This window comes from Jaculus jaculus, chromosome 5 (genome assembly GCF_020740685.1).
Source record: "Jaculus jaculus isolate mJacJac1 chromosome 5, mJacJac1.mat.Y.cur, whole genome shotgun sequence".
Taxonomy (NCBI): domain Eukaryota; kingdom Metazoa; phylum Chordata; class Mammalia; order Rodentia; family Dipodidae; genus Jaculus; species Jaculus jaculus.
The window spans coordinates 163,865,502-163,885,462 of record NC_059106.1 but is presented as its reverse complement, the minus strand read 5'-3'; the positions used below and the strand labels follow the sequence as shown (position 1 = coordinate 163,885,462).

General features: G+C 46.7%; 1 protein-coding gene across 1 annotated transcript in view; it reads right to left on the bottom strand.

Moving 5' to 3' along the window:
* The window catches only part of Pcp4 (Purkinje cell protein 4), a 64,748-nt gene extending 45,041 nt beyond the window's left edge, over positions 1–19,707 (bottom strand). The window contains exon 1 of the mRNA XM_045150695.1: positions 19,564–19,707. Within this exon, the coding sequence (XP_045006630.1) occupies positions 19,564–19,572 (9 nt within the window). The 5' untranslated portion in view covers positions 19,573–19,707. The remainder of the gene's footprint in view (positions 1–19,563) is intronic.
* Between the last annotated feature and the right edge of the window lie 254 nt (positions 19,708–19,961).

Genomic DNA, 19,961 nt, shown 5'->3' with positions numbered 1-19,961 from the left:
ACTAATTTAATCCCTAAAGGTGTAGAAATTAATGTCAAAAGAAAACTTCAGCTGCAAGGGTTTTTAAAAAAAACTTGGTTAAAAAAAAAAAGTGATGAGTATTTTTTCATGACAAGAACATTAATCTCTTTCCTCTGCTCCCTGGTTCTCACCTCAGAGAGACCCAAAGGCTAAAATTTGCCTCGAAAACCGTCTTCTATTCCTAGCGTCATTAGCCTGACCTTTGGGGTAAGAGAATTAATTGGCAGCGCTGAAGTTCTTGCAAACCTTGTTTGAAGGGATCCTCATTTCCAGGTATTCATGATTTGTGTCATTGATATTCGTTGTGTGCCTTATAGCCCACAGTCATGTTTTTGAAATTAGTAGCTTCACCCTAAAGAACCTTTCTTTGTACCAATTTCCTTCTCTGTTTGCAAAAACATAGGATGTAGTCATTGTGGCCTTTCATGGGGTTCATGTACAAGGGAGAAAGCCAGAGAAAACCCACTCACAACCCAACTAACCGGAGCTAAGTCTTGTGACGTGACCACTCGGGGAAATTTCCTCTCCATCTTCGTCAGCTGTTAACATACACTTAGTGTTCGTTTTCTTGGGGGGGGGGGGGTTGTTGTTGCTGTTGTTTTATTTTTTCTTTATTTATTTGAGAGAGAGAAATAGGCAGGTAGAGAGAAAGAGAGAGAATATGGGCATGCCAGGGCCTCCAGCCACTGCAAATGAACTTCAGATACATGTGCTCCCTTGTGCATCTGGCTGATGTGAGTCCTGGGGAATAGAACCTGGATCCTTTGGTTTTGCAGGCAAGCGCCTTAACCACTATACCATCTCTCCAGCCCTTGCTTTTGTTTTTTAATATTGTATTTACTAGCCGGGCATGGTGGCACATGCCTTTAGTCCCAGCACTTTGGGTGCAGAACTAGGAGAATCACTATGAGTTCAAGTCCACCCTTAGACTACATAGTGAATTCCAGGTCAGCTGGGCTAGCCCCTACCTTGAAAAAACAAAGAATGAAAAATGTATGTATGTATTTATTTATTTACCAAAGAAAGATGGGGGAGTGTGGAGAGAATGGATATACCAGGGCCTCAACCACTGCAACCTACTCCAGACACATGTGCCACTTAGTGCATCTGACTTCATGTGGGTACTGAGGAATTGGACCCAGGTCCTTAGGCTTTATAGGCAAGTGCCTTACGTGCTCAGCCATCTCTTCAGCCCTAGTCTTTGTTTTAGAAAAATGGCTACCTTCCATACATATAATCCCACAACAAGGCTATAGCTGAGAAATGTGTGGTTGAGAGTCAGTGTTCTCTGGATGGACGCCTCCAGTCTCATAGATTTGATGGTGACAAATTGTAGTAAATGACCCGTGCTTTCATATCCCACAAGTCTTTTGGATGTCAATAATTCCCACCTGGCTTTGCATCTTCACCTTATCGCTACACTCACCCAACGCAAGAAATTACTGCCTATTCTCAATGGTGATAGACAATGCAGAAAGTTATGGATGGTCCTTTAAGTTGGATGGAGATGACTACAATTTTTGTAGTGTTAGGGGCCCATACTGCCCCTCCAAATCATACATTGAGGCCCCCACCACCTCAGAGCATGAGCTAACTTGGAGCAAAGGTCTTCTCAGAGTAATCAAGGAAAGATGAGGCTGTTGGCAGCCCTAATCTGGCATGATCTGTGTCTGTATGAGAAGGGACACACCCACAGAGAAGACACCACCCACAGCTGAGGAGAGAGGCCTGGACAGATCTTTTCCCACGAGCTCAGAAAGAACCAGCCCTGGGTCACCTTGCCCTTCAACTTCTGGCCTCCAAACCTGGGAGAGAATGAAGTTCTGCTGTTAAGCTATGTGTGTGTGGCAATGCATTACGGCAGTGTCAGGGGACTCAGGTGCTGATGGTAACATGTGAAAGAACATTGGAGCTGCATGGAGGCAGGACATGGTCTGGGCTGGAACAATAAAAGTGTTCTTCTTGAATACCACCTTTTCCAACCACCTGGGTCCAAATCCTACAGCTCGAAGCAGGACCAGGCATGCAGGACAGATTTGTGGTCACAGCAAAACGAACACAGCTGCTGGCCCCAAAGCTGAGTCTCTGGCCACTCTAGAGCTGCCACTGCCACATGCTCCCAAAAGGCGGCAGGGTGATGGGATCTACCTGGTATTGGTTCAAGAAGAAGGAGAGGAGCCAGGTGAGGTGACATGTATCTGTAATCCTAGCACTCAGGTTGAGGCAGGAGGATCAAGAGTTCAAGGCCAGTCGGGGCAACATAAAGATCAACTAATAGGGCTGGAGGGATGGCTTAGAGGTTAAGGCACTTGCCTGCAAATCCAAAGGACCCAGGTTCAATTCCCCAGGACCCACGTTAGCCAGCTGCACAAGGGGACGCACATGTCTGGAGTTCGTTTGCAGTGGCTGGAGGCCCTGGGGTGCCCATTCTCTTCTCTCTCTCTCGCTCTCTCTCTCCCTATGCTCTTTCTCTCTCAAATAAATAAATGAATATTTTTTTAAAAGACAAATAAATAAATAAACAGCTAAGCAGAGGTGCTCCTACCACTGGTGCGACACTCAGGGATGGCTCACCATGAAGGGAAGTCAGGCACATTTCTAACACGAAGGGGAGTCAGGGCACGTTTCTAACATGAAGGGGAGTCAGGGCACGTTTCTAACATGAAGGGGAGTCAGGGCACGTTTCTAACACCTCTACTCCACCTTTTGGGGATACAAGGGTTCAGACACGGTCTCATGCATCCCAAATTGGCCACAAACTCCTTGAGTTGTCAAGGCTGGCTTTGAACCCCCGATCCTCCTGCCACAGCCTCCTGAGTACTGGGATTGAACGGTGTGCTCTCACAGCAGGCACAATCTCTGGTCTTTCTTACAGAGCACCATTTACAGACCATAGCTAGACAATGGCACCCCCTTCTTGGCAGTTTCACTTTCGGGCACTTCCCCTAGACCTCAGTCAACCAAGGTCCAAAACTATTAACAGTGCAATGAAAAAACCGGTTAGCTTGATGAGAGAGAAATCACATTTGCACAATTTTGATTACTATATATCACTATAAAATTGCTCTTTTCAATGATTAGTTGTCCATTTTGACTGTGCCCAATTTACAAATTAACTCTAACTATGTATATGTAAGAAGACATAATCTATCCAGGGTTCAGGACTGTCTCACTTTCAGGAATCTGTAGCTAGGAAAGAGCTACTGTGGAGTTTAATGGGTTCCCAGGTCTATAAGTTTATCTATCTGTGTCTTGTGACAACATTGGCATGTGGCTTTCTTTGTGTTAGCACCCATCGGGGTTACCGCATTCAGAACATGCTCATGAGAGTGGCAGATGCCATGCCTATGCCACAAGGGAAGAAAGTGTCCACTAAGGACACAAAGACACTTTTCAGGAAGATACAGCAGTATATACCTCAGTGACAGTAGACGTGCCAAAAACACTTTGCCCGCACAGCTGACGAAGGTGAATCTTCCTATGTGTGAATTACACCTTCAAAGGCCTGACTTGAAAAAAAAAAAAAAATGAAGTCATGTAATCAAGCAATCCAGCTCCTCCCAGCCTTGTCCCCTTCAGCAGCGTGACCCTGCAATGGTCAGGTGACGTCACTGACCCTCAGGGAAGTGAGCACGTCTGTAACGTGGACATAACAATATACCTTTGCCACTGAGCTATGCATGTTAATGTTCCCATGGCATGTATCTGGTCCCTAAAAGGAGTCACATAGCACAGGGATGATAAAACAGGCTTTCGGAATGACAGGACTGTTTCTTTTCCATTAGACACTGTATATCGAAGGTAGCAAAGATCATACCCGATGCAGTCATTACTGGGAGTCACCACGCGTCCCCTCCCCCGCGGGGCCGAGCGACAGTAAGAGCTGCAGGCCTCAGCACCTTGGCTTCTTAATCTAGTCAATTTCTTCTTCACGGTGAATTACGATAAATTAAATTGAGCATGTCTCTGCTCCGGCTGTTATGAGAAGCCAAACACAGAATGCCATTTGTAATGATTCTTCCATTAAAGTCACCGCCTCTACCGATGCCAGTCATTGAGTTATGGATTCCAGTGGAGGTTTCCTGAAACTCTCATTCTGGCGTGGATAGGCTTTGTGATTTTGGATCAAATCACACTTTGTATTGTTTTTTTTTTTTTTTTTTTTTTTGTTTTTTTCTAGAAAGGATCTTCCAGGGGGAAGACAGGCTCATCACCAAAAGACAGTTGTGGATGGAAACTGGGAGAAGTCATCCCATGCATGTCCCTGACTCAGTCTCCACAAAAGCCAAGGTGGGGTGAGGGACAACATGAATCACCAGACAGCCACTTTCGCTGATCCCAGTAATAGTCAAACGAAGCCCCGCTTGGCCATCTTTGAAAACCCCAGGGTTCAGAAGGATCTGGAAGATGTATGAACATGGATGCAGCCATCCATCTTCCACATCTGAAGAAACCTTATTCCTCTCACTTACTTCCTCTGCTGGCCTCCTGACTTCAGGTCATTTCCTTGGATCATCTACGAAATAATGGCTGCTTGGGATAAAGACCAGACTCTTGCCAGAGCAGCGGCTGTGCTTAGAAGAAGGACAACCATGGGCTCTCAGAAGCACGGGCATCCAGAGTTGACTAATGAACTGTCACAGAATACATAGAAGGTGCCTGACTCCTGTGGAGCAGGAGAGAAGAGATTTGCTCGCTCTTCCCCTCTTTCTCTCTCTGTCTCTCTCTCTCTCTCTCTCTTCCTCCCTCTCTCCCTCTGTCCTATAAGTGAGGGCTGACCAGCAGCAACATGTCAAGAGGAAGAAAGAGGGTGGAAAACTGTCAATCAAAGATAAAGACAATGGCAGAAACTGGCATGCCTGCAACTAACCATTTAAGGACAAGGTTACCTTGTAAAGCTGATAAGGTTAAAAACTAACCAGCAGAGCTAGTCATTTTTATTTTTATTTTATTTCATTTTATTTTTATTCGATAACAAATGAAACCCACAATGGAAGGTAATCAATACAAGCTTCAAGCCCAAGCCCGCTTGAAGTCCCTCTGGGATGGATGTAATTTGCTCAAGCACTTTCACATTTCAAAGGCCAAAGGGGCTGACTAAAATAAGGCCAAGAAATCTACGTGTGGTCATCTAAGGTCATAGAAACTGGCTACAGAAAAAATACACATCTTTTCTTGGCTGTCGACAGCAAAACCAGCACTTCATCCCTCCATGTTGTCACTGTTACGTCCAGGAGCAGGCCATATTAAGTGTAATCAAATGAAGGACACAGGAAGACCAAAGACCACTGAATGAATGGTCCCCATGGCTGGGAAAACTTTTCCCTCCCTCCCTATCCCTGAGAACCCATCCACTCTGGTGGGGAGGGGTGATGGGTACACCATCATCAGCTCTCCTCAGCTGATCCTTCATCAAATGAGAAAGCGGGGATGTGGAGAAAGGACTCAGCCCAGTCGGTTCTCATCCAAGAGAAGCGGTGGTGGTTGGAATGGAAAATGCTCCCCACAGCTTCATGTGCTGGATACTTAATTCTCAGCTGGCGGCGCTAGTCGGGATAGTTAGGGAGCCTCTGGGACGTGAAGCCAGGCTGCAGGAGCTGTGTCTCTGGGAGCTGGCCTTCCCATTTGGTGCACAGAGTCCCTTCCCTCTGCTTGCTCCCTGTTTCTGTGACATAGTGATGTCCAGTGGCCTGCTCCCGCCAGCTCTCCCCACCATGCTGAAACCTCCCCCGAAAACTGTGAGCCAGAAATCAACACCCTCCTTCCTGCTTCCCGCCGGGTGTCCAGCCCCCAGCAGCGAGAAGGCGACCGCTGCGAAGCTCATCTGCAAACGGATGGCAAGCGTCTCCTGTGTCTTCCCTCCAGAGGCGAAGGCAATGTCTTCACGGGCAGGTGTCTGCATTTTCTCAGTTTCAAAACCGAGAACCTAACGCAGCCAGAGAAGCAGCCTTATGTCATGGGTACCACCAAGATCTGGTTGGACAGAGGCCAAATGTAAAGACGCAGAGAAATTTAGAAAAATGCCGAAGGACGTCGCTGCTGAGTGGAAAGATGGAATACGAGCAGACAGACTGAGGATCCAGGCGCTCGCCTCTTAACCTTGTCTGTTTAGAGGGGAGCCATTGGCCTGGAAGACGGAAGACCTGATTGAGAGGACACCTTCTACCACCCATGGAACAGATAATTCATCCATCTGCTTGCACACTGGAAATGAGATTTTTTTTGGGGGGGGGGGCTCGCCTTAGCTTAAAACATCAAAGCAACAGTGTGGAAATTCATGACACACAAAATTCAAAAGTGGAATTCTACATGTGGAAGTGTTTGGGCTTCTTTAGGAAAGATACATTTCATGAGGTTGTTTGAAACGTCATGATGGACCCCAGAGGAGGTTCCACACCAGGCCTGCAGACCTGTCCTGTGCACTGAGAGCTCTGGGCCTGTGAACACGGCCCTGGGCACCTAGTGTGTGCCCGACCTGACTGACGGTTCGCAGGCCTAATGGGTTTCATAATTCTCCCCCAAATACTCTTCCTATGAAGCCAAGACCACAGCAGTGCAGCAATTTCTTGTGTGGAAATGCAGATGCTTCCTTGGCACTGTACGTGCTAAACGTGTTCCTCCGAGAAGGGTGTTCCAGGCTTCCGAAGCTGGAGACTTTCTTTTTTTGGTCATAAAGAAATTGCCATATTTTTCTCCCACTTAACTAAAATGAAAATAGCTTCAGAAAATGATAGAAGACTGAGGTCATACACTTTTGGAAGTAAGGAGAATGTCTTATTCTAAATCAGTTATCACAGCTCAAGAAGGAAATTAAGGAAGATCAGAAGATAAGCCAAAGCCCATATGGGCCTTTAATTTTTTTTTTTAATTTTTATTTATTTGAGAGAGAGAAAGAAAGAAAGAAATAGGGAGAGAGAGAGAGGGACAGAATGGACACATCAGGGTCTCCAGCCACTGCAAACAAACTCCAGAAACACACACCATCTTGTGTATCTGGCTTAACTGAGGAATCAAACCTGGGTCCTTAGGCTTCAGAGGCAAGCACCTTAACCACTAAGCCATCTCTCCAGCCCCATATGGGCTTTTTGATTGACTCTTCCTTGGGGAGATAAACACTCCGACACTCTCCCTGTGAAATGTGGCCCGCCCACCCTCCTGCCTACAACTCTACCTGAGGCTATCTCCTTCTGAGGAGACATTGTCTCATCCTTCACTTTCCTATCCTGCTGATGGCCAGAATAACTTACCTTGCTGCAAAACAAACCAAGTTCTAATTAAGTCAATGTTGCTTTCCAGGGACAAGGTCACTATGAAAGGCCAATGCTCAGGCCACCACATGGCTTCACATCTTCCCATATTGACCAGCGTCATTAAGGTGAACCATTCCGTTAATGGAACAAGACTGGGCATGTGCATTCTGGGCACCCCTTTATCCCCCAGGAACCTCGGCAGTCAGGAAGAAAAGTCAGAAGTTTGGAGGGTAGGAAAAAGCTTGGGACAAAACTGGAATAAACACTCGGTACTGGACATTAGAAGGGGAAACTTTCACATTAAAATTAGACTTCGGCAGATGTATTGGTGGCCTTTATAAATGTAACACTCATTATAAATGTATTCAGTTTGGGACCCCAGCCCACAGAAAGCTGCCATAGGCCTTCCCATCTCAATTGACCTAATCTAGAAACCCGCTCGCAGACATACCCAGAGAGTTGTCTGATAGGTGATTTCAGACCCTGCCAAGTTGACACTTGAGATCAACCATCCCATAGGGTAACTGTATGTTTTCACAATTGTACAAGAGTATCACCAGTCCTGTCCCAGCCCTCGTCATGAGCTCTCTTGGACATCCCAACCCTGAGCTACGGCACCTCAGAAGAGTGGGTAGGAGAGAATTTCAAGGATCACAGAGCAGTTGCTTGTTTTAAAATTGCCTCGTTTCTAGCAGAAATCTTCTCAAAGCTTTGGCCAAGACTCACTTCCCTGTTGTGATTTTAAAGGGACCCAGAGTTGAGGAAAGGAGTCTCCTGGGGTCACTGCTTTAGGCCCAAAGTCACACCGGGCTGGGTCTATATTTCTGTCATGTGAAAAGCCAAAATCTTCATCCAGAACTCATCTGGGGGGGGGGGGGGACACTCGCATGAGTCCCTGGCAGATGTGACTCTTGACAAAACTCAGCAGAAAAAGTGACGTGGAAATTTCTAAAGCAACGCCCCATAAATGAAACAAGCCAGCTTTGAAATGGGGGAAGGATTAAGTCCAGAGAAAAGAGAGCTTTGATCTCAAACGAAGTGTTTGGTGAGGTGCTTGACTAATTGCTACATCTATTTTAAGAAATTTCCTTCAAGATGAAGGGAAGATGGCCTACATTTCTAAGGTGGAGAGCACAGCCAGGAATAACATTTAAGGCATGGCACTGTATTGTGGAGAAGTTTTCAAAGGACTTCTGCAGATGTGAGAAAGGAGCTATAAATACAGATGGAGTCCATCCACAGGCAAACTCCAGAAAGAAAATCACCAACGTTATCATCATAATGTTTAAGCTGCTACCTAGAGCTGGGAGACCCAAAGAGAACAACAATATCAAACTATGAATAAACATGAACACTAGTAGAAAATAAATTATAAACAGTTCTAAATGCACCTGCAGATTTCTCACAATTCAAACAATATGTAAAATTTCAAAAAAAAAATTAACTGTCCTCTTATGACCTATTTCCCATGCAGCAAAGAATTTTTTACCTTTCACTGTTCAAGAGACATATGAAAATTCAAACAGCACCCAATATTCACTCATATGAATGGAAAAGTATATGATGATATATTTCAGGTCATTGTTATCAGTAGGCAATTCAGAATTAAATATAGCATTATAACACTACTTGTGTATCTGTTCACTCAAACTGAGCATTAATAAATTCTCAGATAGTTCCTGTGGTACTCATGAGGAAGCCCTGAGTCCGACTCCCCTCAGAAAGGCATTGCTGGGCTTTGTCTCCCCAGCCCTAAGCAATGAGCCGCTGCTTCCTCAACACTTGCCATGTATATAAACCGGACCTTGACTCCATACGCACCCCAGAGCGGAATCAGTTTTATGTGGCCCTGTCTGTCACGCTAACGCTCTGAGGAGCAGAGACTATGTCTATTTCGTCCCCCCAGCACCATGTCGAGCAGGTAACAAGTCAACCAAAGCTATGGGGTGTTGGGTACAAAGATGGAGAAGGTGTCATCTCTTAAAAGTTCATGCTCATGGGAGACAGAAGGAAATGAGACTCGGGGAACGTGTCACTTGGATCATAGCGAGGGCAGAATTCTCTGGGAAATGCTTGCTAAGGACTTAGAGGGCTAAGAGCGTTTTTCTTTATTCAGAGCCATGACAGGTGAGCAAGGCACGAAGGCGCTTAGTGGAAACTCCTGACAGATGAAAACTTCGCCACAAAGCCCCCACGAGCCATTCATTCACAAGAGTTGCTATGCTGACATGTGATTAGGACATGAGGTGAAGAATTCAGGCAAGAAATTGATTCCCTTGAAAACCAGGCGGAGACCTGGGAGGACAGAACTGCTTTGTGGAGACTTCTTTTGTGGACCTCTCCTTTCACTCAAGGCTGAAAAATATCCAGGACTACATCGCTTTGAGTACCTTTCTTAAGACATAAGTGAAATTAGGACAGGTGTAAAAGAAAGTGGGTTGTATTCAGAACATGACAGAAAATGAGAAATTTAATAAGAAAATGTGCACTTCAATAGACAAGACTGGCTTCTCTCGAGAGTGCTGTGATTTTGAACAGTGTTAATTTTAGGCCACCCAGTCACCTGTTGAAAAATGAACACTTAGGGCTGGAGAGATTGCTTAGTGGTTAAGGCACTTGCCTGCAAAGCCTAAGGACCGATGTAAGTCAGATGCACAAGGTGATGCATGAGTCTGGAATTCATTTGCAGTGTCTGGAAGCCCTGGAGTGTCCATTCTCTCTCTCTCTCTCTCTCTCTCTCTTTCTCTCTCTCCCCCTCCCTCCCTTGCTCTCTCAAATAAGTAATGAATATATTTAACAAAATAAACATGAACAGTGGCTTTTAATACTACCTATTAGAAGTCACATGCAACCTTGAGGGTGCTATGCCAAGGAAAATCAACCAATCACCAAAGACACAGAGAGCCATTTGCATAAGACATCGCATCACATGAACAGAGACAGAGGAAGTACAGGGCTTCGAGGGTCTTGGAAGAGGGAGAGGGGATGTTTCATGGTTACACAGCCATGTTTTCAGGATGAAAAGCTCTGCAGATGTTTTCACAAGTGTTAGCATACTGAACAGCACTGAGCCACACACACAAAAGTGGTTAAGATGGTTTGTTTTATATGTACTCTTCACCACAAGACTTTCCTTCATACAAAGAGAAGCACTAACAAACCCTTTTAGTGTTAGGAGGTTTCTGAGCCTTGAGGCCAACAACTCACAGCCATTCAAGCAGACAGTAAGAAGCAGTTTTCAAAACGTGCGTGAGTTACAGATGCCCGCGCTTTCCAACGAACAACTGACTACCAGACGTACACACTATGTCTTGACTTTTTTAATATTTTATTTTCTATTTATGAGAGAGGGGAGGTAGAGAGAAAGAGAGAGAGAGAGAATGGGCTCACCAGGGCCTCTAGCCACTGCAAACAAACTCCACATGCATGTGCCACCATGTACATCTGGTTAACGTGGGTTATGGGAATCGAACATGGGTCCTTAGTCTTCAAAGGCAGACACCTTAACCGCTAAGCCATCTCTCTAGCCCAGCATCTTGAATTCTTGACAAGGGCTAATAATAAAACCAGCATAGCACTATGGCTAAAAGATAGTATTCTAATTATTCCCTCATTTTTTAAAATATTTTTTATTTATTAATTTGACAGAGAAAAGTGAAAACAGAAAGAGTATGAGTGTACCAGGTCCTCCTGCCCTTGAAAAAAAAAAAAAAAACAACCTCCAGGTGCATGCACCACTTGGTGCATCTGGCTTTCCATGGGCACTGGAGAATTGAACCCAGGCCTTCAGGCTTTGCAGGCAAGTGCTTCTAACTGCTGAGTACTTTCTCCAGCTTCCTCCCTCATTCTTTCAAATTGTGCTTGGGTGTGCTCTATAACTACCCTGAACAGAATATCACATTATCACCTTTAAATAATTTTAAGATAATAACATTTATTGTGGATGCTCATTCTAGGCTGTTTTTCCCTAACAAAGTTTATTATCCAAAACTCGGGAGGTCACTGATAGCAATGGCCTTTGTGGACGCTATTCCGTGGTCCTGTTGGGAGTCTGCAGGTAGACTGAGGAAGTCCCAAACACTAACAAGCTAAATCAGTATGTTGTCGTCCAAAGATGAGCGTGCACAGCAGAAATTCCGAGACAGGAGGAGCCAGGTGGCGGTCCTCTGGGAACAGATCTATACTAAAGCACCCCATCATTCCAAGGAGGTGTCATCACTACAGTGTGACAACCTGGAGCCTTTGTTACTGTTTTCTTTTGGAAGGCTTCAAGACGTGGAAAAAGAGAAGCTTCTTTAAAGGGATTCTCAGCTCTCTTGCCTCATGTCTTGGGCATGGGCAGGTCTTGTACAGGCTGGCATCCATTTGTGACCCTCAGCAGTGAGGATGCCAGCCCTAGACCTTGCCACACAGCCATTCCTAGGCCCAGAATGTGATCATTCCTTGAGGACATGGATTTCTTTGTACATCAAAAAAGTGTGGAGAGGGCTAGAGAGATGGCTTAGTGGTTAAGCACTTGCCTATGAAGCCTAAGAACCCTGGTTCAAGGCTCAACTCCCCAGGACCCACGTTAGCCAGACGCACAAGGGGAACATGCATCTGGAGTTTGTTTTCAGTGGCTGGAGGCCCTGGCGCACCCATTCTCTCTCTCGCTCTCTCTCCCTCTTTCTCTCTCAATCTGTCATTCTTGAATAAACAAAATTTTTTAAAACTGTGGAGAAATGTAAAATTGGATAAAGAAACTCTAGAAATAATTAATCTGTTTTCCAGGTTCAAGAAAACAATCCCTAATGAAATATTATTATCTAGTAAGAAAATAATGCTTGTAAAGAACTTATGTGCTAGAACAGATCCAATTCCTTAATTCATTTTTGCATGTGTGTGGAGTGTATGCATGTTCATATGGATGTGGGTACACATATGCATGCTGGGGCATGGGCATGCATGTGTCCATATCCGTGTGTGTGTGTCTATGTCCATGTGGGTATGTGTGTGTTTGTGTATGCATGTGTGTGTCCATGTGTGTATGAGCGTCCGTGTCCATGTATGTGTGTGTGAGCATGTGTGTATGAGTGTGTGTGTGCATCCATGTCTGTGTGTGTATACTTGTGTGTATGTTTGTGTGTGTGTGTGTGTGTGTGTGTGTGTGTGTGTGTGTGTGTGTGTGTAGGCCAGAGGTTGACACTGGGTACCTTGTTTGTTTGTTTTCTTTTTTTGGTTTTTCGAGGTAGGGTCTCACTCTAGCTCAGGCTGACCTGGAATTCACTATGTAGGCTCAGGGTGGCCTTGAACTCACTATGATCCTCCTACCTGGGTTCCTTTTTGATAACTCTCCATGTTAGTTGCTGAGGCAGAGTCTCACTTGGACCCAGAGCTCACAGATTCAGCTAGCCTAGCTGGCCAGCTGGTCTAGGAGATGCCCTCATCTTAGCCTCTCAAGGGCTGGGATTAAAGGCATGCACCACCACACCTGGCTCAATTTATTTTTAATACTGGAATTTAGTCACAAATAGATGTATTCATGTATCAATTTAAAGCACACGCATCTTAGGACAAAGGGACAATATATTTCCTTGCTGTGTCTTATATGATTAAATAGATGTCCATGCATATTTTCAACCTTCTAAATCCTCTTTTCAGGGAGATTACATACAATCAGCATAGCTAGTCATTTGGTAAAGAACTTGGCTTAGCCATCAGTGTGGTCCTCTGGGGACTGGTGGCTATTTCTTTGGTCACACCTCACTTAAACCAGTTTGTATTTTAGAATCAGGAGAAAAGCAATCCTAAGGTAACCCAGATCTCAGCTCCAGCCCAGGAGGGTGGGGACGGTGCTGGGCATTCAGGCCACAGGCTGGGGAGGGCATGCATGACTGAAGTCATCTGAGTCTCGTCAAAGCCCTAGACTGTCTGCGCAGTGAGGGAGCAACCTGCAGAAACGGGGGGCCTCTGCTGGTCCCTAGACTCTTCCTTAGTCTGTCCACACTGCCGCGTTCCTTCCCCTTGGGTGTTGGGTAGGATTATTTCTCTCCGCATGAGTCTGCTGTGCCCCCTTCGATTTGGAAGGTGCCAGGTGAAGAGCAGAATGGAAGACGATGGCACTGTGTAAGGTGATCGCTTCATCCTCTGGCAGCGCTGTGAACATGGCCAAGCCCTCGGCCTTTCAGAGGCTGGACGAAGCACAGCGTTAGAACGATTTGTGAGGCACAGGAATGGGCAGACTGATGCCCACCGTCAACTTTTCACCAAACTGGTTGTAGAAGACAGTCTGGGAGTGGATGCTTGACTATATAGGTTTGGGCCATCAAGGGGTGTGACAGGCTGGTTTTGTTCTGCGCACAAAATAAGGAGGGTGGAAGTTTCTTGTGTCAAGATTCAACATCACCTGCTCTCAACTGAATGGGAAATGTCTTCTCCTTGCCTAGGCATCCCTCCCATCATTTCGAAGTCTTAGAGGAGCATATTAATAGTACCTGGATGAGAAATGTGCAGAATTCATCACACAGCTATGGGAGTGGAGCAGGACTCAGCTTTGGAAGGCCCCAGGAAAATGCATGCAGGTTAATCCTTTTGTGTGAAGGAACTGTCCTATGGGTCCTATGTCAAATACAAATACTTAACATACCTAAATATTCTCACATATGTCATATAACTAAAGTAGTCAAGTATTTTGCTTAAAATAGATGTATTAATTTTTTAACAATATTGTAATTATTGACAGTTAATTTTACTGTTAATTGAAATATTTGCATACACAATTTGCTTTCCATATGGTAGGCATATTTAATCTCCAACCACATGCCGTAATTTATAACTTGGCTGCCTGCTTCGACGTCTCTCTCTAAAGATCTGCCTAGACTCTTATTCTCTAACCACGGCAAACTGCTCTTCTTCTCTGATACAGCAAACCAAGCCTCCGGTCCCCGCTTCTCTGGCTACTGTCCCTCTTGTTTGGATTCCAGCAAGTTCCTCTGAAGCAGTGGAGACAATGCAGACAAACGGGCTGTGTGAAGACCATACTGCTCCCACATTGCTCCAAATGTCAGGCATTCTTTCCTCTCGAGAGTCTTCCCACTTTTCCTTCCTTTCTTTCACTCCCATGAAAACATGTATTTGTCCCATATACCCACACTCCCATTTCCCACTTAAAAAGATGGAAAATTCAGGTTTCGAACCAGAAGTTAAAAAAAAAAAAAACTGAAACATAGCCTTTGACCTCTTCAAATATGCCCCAACCCCAGCCACAAATAGCAACACTTAGAGGGGAAAAAAAAAAATCAAACCCTGATGCATGGGTCACAGTTGCTGATAAACCCACACTCAGAAATTCATTTAATAGCTGGACATAAACCAAGAGCAACCCGCTGGCCCAGCCTTTCCCTGTCAGAAAGTTTATGGCCCAGGAAAAATAATTCCAATCAATATGCTGCAAGTGATAATGCCATTAACAGTGTGATCTCTAAGACTGTCCTTAGAAAACCAGCAACCAATGTAATGTGAACCTGTCCACCTGCAGCCGCTCATCTCTTCCTCTCCCCAGGTCTGAAGCGTTTTCCAGAAAGCCATTGGAAATTAATGAGAAACCACAAGCCTGGAGTTTCTGGAACTATCTGTGTGCTTAAAGAGTTCCTGCACCCAGCTGGCTGAGCACCACAGGAGCCTAAAGACGCATGCTTCTGTACACAAGTGCGCTGAGGGAACAGATGACAATGGCAAACACCTGGGCAGAAGCTGCAGCCTCCCAGACATGGGGACTTCCAAAGCCCAACCCTTTGCCACTAAACCGTCAATACAATCAACTGAGTCATTTATCCCATTTTCCTCTCTGAAAATAAAATAATAATAATAATGTATCTTGCCTTCAGTTACTCTTAGAATTCAGAAAAGAAAAACACGGCTCTTTGATCCTGAGTTTTGATTAATGGACTAAAGGCTGGGCAAACAGGTTATGCCAACCCACTACAATCCTGTCCTGGCAAACACATTCCAAAGCTTAGCCAGCTCCTCTTGCCCTGTTAGGAAAAGGCAACCTTGAAATCAAATTGTAATCACTGGAACTTACTGTCCCCAGTCAGAACCAAGAATGTCCACTACTGTATGGGCCAATGTGGTTGGTGGATATTATATACAAGTATGACAATGATACGGTGAAATCCATGATTTTGCACAATTAACGTATGCTAGTAAAGAAAACATAAATGGCTCTCTGTAAATCTTTGTGTGTCTCCACTTCAGGCATCCCCTAAAGAAGGTTAAAACTGGATTTAAAAAAAAAAATGAATTGTCATTTGGCCTTCTGATGCTGGACTGCTGTGGTCAACTGCAAAACCCACATGGCTTCAGTTCGTCCCAGAAGCCACGCTTCAATTCAAAGTGGGTCCTTTACAAACCCAGCCACCCACCCACAGCAAGGGGTTCTGGTCATCATGGCCTCCGAAGCTCAGAACTGCGACAATGACTCTCACCTTAGTCTGTTTCATCTCACTATTTGTCTCTCCTCTGGGTTCCCATGACAGTGAACCGTGTGCACCCCCAAAACCAATACTGCATGATTTTTTTTGTTAAATCAACGACTGCTTCTGGTTTCAGAACATGCCTGTTCCATACCCCCACCCCATGACTGGATTGCAGGAGACTGCCCATGGACAGTCCTTGCTGCCTTCTCTCTTTCAAGATGGCTGTTGTCGGGTAGAAGATCTGTTTCATGCTCGGGATACATACGTATGTGTGTCCACAGATTTACCCTTAAATGTCCTTGGTCTGGTTCCACCCATGCCTTAAACAGCGTCATCCTTTCTCTGTAACCGAGGTCTGCATGGAACAAAGACCCTCATCTCTGGCCCTGAGTTAAGCCATTCCCCTCAAGCCAAAACCACAGGAGAGTCCAGGACAGGGCAGTGAGGGGAGGATGTTCTGGAAGGGTCTCGAGTCCACTCAACAGCTGTTACTGGTGTGTTGCATAACGGAAATGTCTTCCCCAGCCCTTCCCAATCAGGGTAGCCGGTGTAACATGTTTTCAATCAACCCTGCAGACATGCGCCTTTGTGTGTTTGCATCTTGCTCTTGGTTCCCCTAAACAAGTTAGTTTTTGGTTTTGGGTTTTGGGTTTGTTTGTTTTTTAAAAAAAAAGGGGGGGACTTAAATCAGATACCCAAATGAGAACCTGAGGCTGTTCCTGGCTCATCCCTGAGACTCCCTTTCAACAAAGGGAAGGTTTGCCTTCCAACTGTGCCTTCTAGGTTCAAGGGCATGTTGCAAACCGGGCAGGATTGCTGAGGCAGCTACTAGATTTAAGCCTTCATTTTGATCCCTGTGAAATTATCTTCAAGTTCATCCCCATAGATTGCTCCAAGCTCATCTGACTTATTTAATATGGAATGGAAATGAGACACCCCCACATGCCACCTCCACACTCTCATTGCCCTAAATTTGGACTTTATCTGTCACCATACTTGTGCTGTTCTTGTCAGTCACATATCATCCTCCCCGCCCCCTCCAAAAAAAATAGTGCCCAGTGCGTGAGGGTTACACCGTGTTAAGTTTACCCAGTTGAGAGCTAGTTCCGGGCTCAGTTTGCTGTTCTCCCTTCGCCTTCAAGGCCCAAAGACCCAGAAGTGCAGAGCTAACAACAGCGTGTGTTCGCACCTGAAGAGCGCTTTCAGCCCAGCCCAGCTTTGTGCTGGCTCAAGGGAACAGCTAGTGAGCGCCGGGTTTCTGCAGCCACAGATCTAAGTAAGCCCAGAGGTCACAGGAAAGTACATCATCCTTGCTCTGGGCCCCTGCAATCCTGTCCTCAGAGTAATTAAAACTAGAAGGCACATTGAATTCAGCTGCTAGGGAAAAAAAAAAAAAAAAAAAACTTTGGGAGGGGGGTCCAGTGCCCACTGCAGCAAAGAGCGTCTATTCTCCTTTATTAAATGTTTTAAGCAGATTTAAGTGTTAGTGAAAGGACAAATTCCTGCTCTCCAAGGAACACGTGCCAAGAGAGCTGGACGCCAGGAGCAGCTGGAGATGGGGGGGCAGGGGGGTGAGTGCCTGCAGGTAGGAGGAAGAGATGGGTGCAGGGGAGAGTGGGGAGAAGGCGGAAGGGTTGGTGTCAGAGGAGCAGAGGCTGAATCTTGATGTCTTTTTGTCCATGCTTAAAAAAAAAAACCTAAGAAGCCAGGTGTGGTGGCGCACACCTTTAATCCCAGCACTCGGGAGGCAGAGGTAGGAGGATCGCTGTGAGTTCAAGGCCACCCTGAGACTACAGAGTGAGTTCCAGGTCAGCCTGGGCTAGAGTGAGACCCTACCTTGGAAAAAAAAAAAAAAAAGAAGAAGAAGAAGAAGAACTAAGAACACAGCCTTCCCGCTGCTTCTGAAGAAGAGTTGGGCAGGACAGGGCCTTCAGAGCTGCCCAAATTACAGGGTCAGCGGAAAGGAGGTTGTGACCATAACCGTGGTGTGAGCTCTGGAAAGCCTTCACCCCGGAGACCCACACAGTCAAGTAAGCGTGATGAGCTGGGCACCCAGGAAGGCGTGGGAGAAGCATCACCCTAGGCAGGACCCTCCTCAAGGGATGAGTGATAGAGCCACAGTCCCAGGGAGCTAACTGGACCCAAGGGATGACCCCCCCCCAAGGACCATGCCAGTCACTAGGCCCTTCCTTTATGGGAAATAGGCTAAGTTGTGCTTGGAGTAAAGCTGCCCAAAGAACCAGCCCATCTTGTTGCCAAGCAGGGTGAGCTAACCACAACCCCAGTGGGAGTCACTATAGAGCCCAGCAGAGAGCCCCTCCCCCAAGCACAGACTAAAAGACAGATGCCTCGTCCTGGGTACCTTTGCCCTTCCTTCCCCTTGCCTCCCACCTCCCACCCCCAGCTGTTCAGTGAACCCCAAGGGCATTTGTACACCAACAGGCACCTGGTGGCCAGCCATCCAGCACCACAGTCCATGCCCTGACTCTCCTGGTCACTCACTGCCGGCCTTGAACCAGTTAGTTCACTTCTCTGAGCCTCAGTTTCCTCATCTGTCACCTACCGCCCAGGGTCTTTGGGAGGCATGATGCAGGGGACAGTGTAGGAGTGCTTGGCAGTGCTCTAGGACTTATCCGTGAGGCAGACATCACCACTGTGGCTCCTGCTTCCGGGGTTGCCAGGAGACTCCCGTCTCCCACCCAGGTCCGCTCTCCTCCTCCTCCTCCCACCCCCCCTTGCAAGCTCTTGGCTCCGTCCCAAGTCCTGTTCCTCAATATTGTACTGCTTTGCCTTTCTGCTTGGTGTTTACATTCCAAAGTCAGCCATCAGAGAAATAAAAAAGCAGCGAGGAAGGCATTTTATTTCTGAAGTTGTTAATTTTACTCTAGTCTTCCAAAAAAAGATCGCCCATCTGTCAAACAATTAAAAAAAAAAAAAAAAGACAAGGAAGATAACCGATCTCTTAAAAGTAATTAAGTGACAACCAAGAGGAAATGAAAATGGACTTGGCTCATTTTGAGTTGGACGAGAACAGAATTGTATAACCCTACATTTTTCTTATGTGAGAGAAAGATTACAAGCTTTAAAATAAAATAAATGAGCTATCAGTTGCCCCAACACAACATATTCTGCAAACACATAATCACAGAAGGGACTTTTCAGTTTGAAATAAACTCCCCGTCTGGCCAGTGTCTCCTGGTGACCTGGAGCTACAGATCAGACATGCATGCTTCGTGGCTCCTTCTATCTATCTGCAAATGTTCCCCCAGTTCCCCCCACCACCACCGTCAACGCCAAGGGAGGTCCTTACAGGCCATGTTTCTGCACCAAGTGACGCTCTGCACGCCCCCTCACCCCAGCTTCCCCACCTCTCTCTCTGAGGTCGCCTCGCGGGGTGGTGACCCTGCTGACCCTCTGACCGTGGCTGTCCCACGGCAACACGGGAAGACATCCCCCCGCCCACCCACCCCGCGGGAAGAAGCGCGGGTCTTCGTGAGAGAATTAAACGATCGCTCTCTCTTCTTTGCCAGGTCCAAAAATCCAAAGCCCTGAGCCCAGTCACCGGGCGATCAGAGACCCGGCGGCGTCCCTTCCCCTCCCCAAGGCTACTTTCACAAGTTGCAAACTTGTTTCCGCACTGCCGTTCACACGGAAATGTCTCGAGAAACTGGGTCCCCAAAGCCGTGGGCTGCAGGCTCCATCCACTCTTGAGCCCCTCTGGGAACCCCGCGTGTTTTCTGAGACCCACCACGGGGCTGAGACGCCCCCCCCCTGCACCCCCCCCCACCCCGTTCCCACCTCTCTGCCTTGCTGCCCTCTGCGGCTGGGCATCTCACCTCGCTCATGTTGGTCCGACTCCGCAGCCCGGTCCTGCCGCTCAGCACAGAAAGCACACGGTTCAGGGGTGGCTGGCTGCTCCACCGGTCCTGGCTTTTCTCTTAAAAAGAGATGCCCGGTGGCATCATGCCTCCCGCGAGCCAATGAGATCCATTCACCTGTCTGAACGCCTGCAGATATCCGAGAGCGCGAAGAGCCACCTAGCGGAGCAGAGGGGAACTGCGGCAGCTCGCGGCTCCAGGGCCGCCGGGGAGCGGAGGGGACCCAGGGCACCGCCCGGGGGAGAGGGTCGCCACCCGTGCTCCACCTGGGGTGCGTGGGAGTCACGCCCTCGGCAAACGCATTTCAAATGCTGTCTGGGACCGGTTTTCTTTCTTAGGAAGAGCGCCTCTGAAAA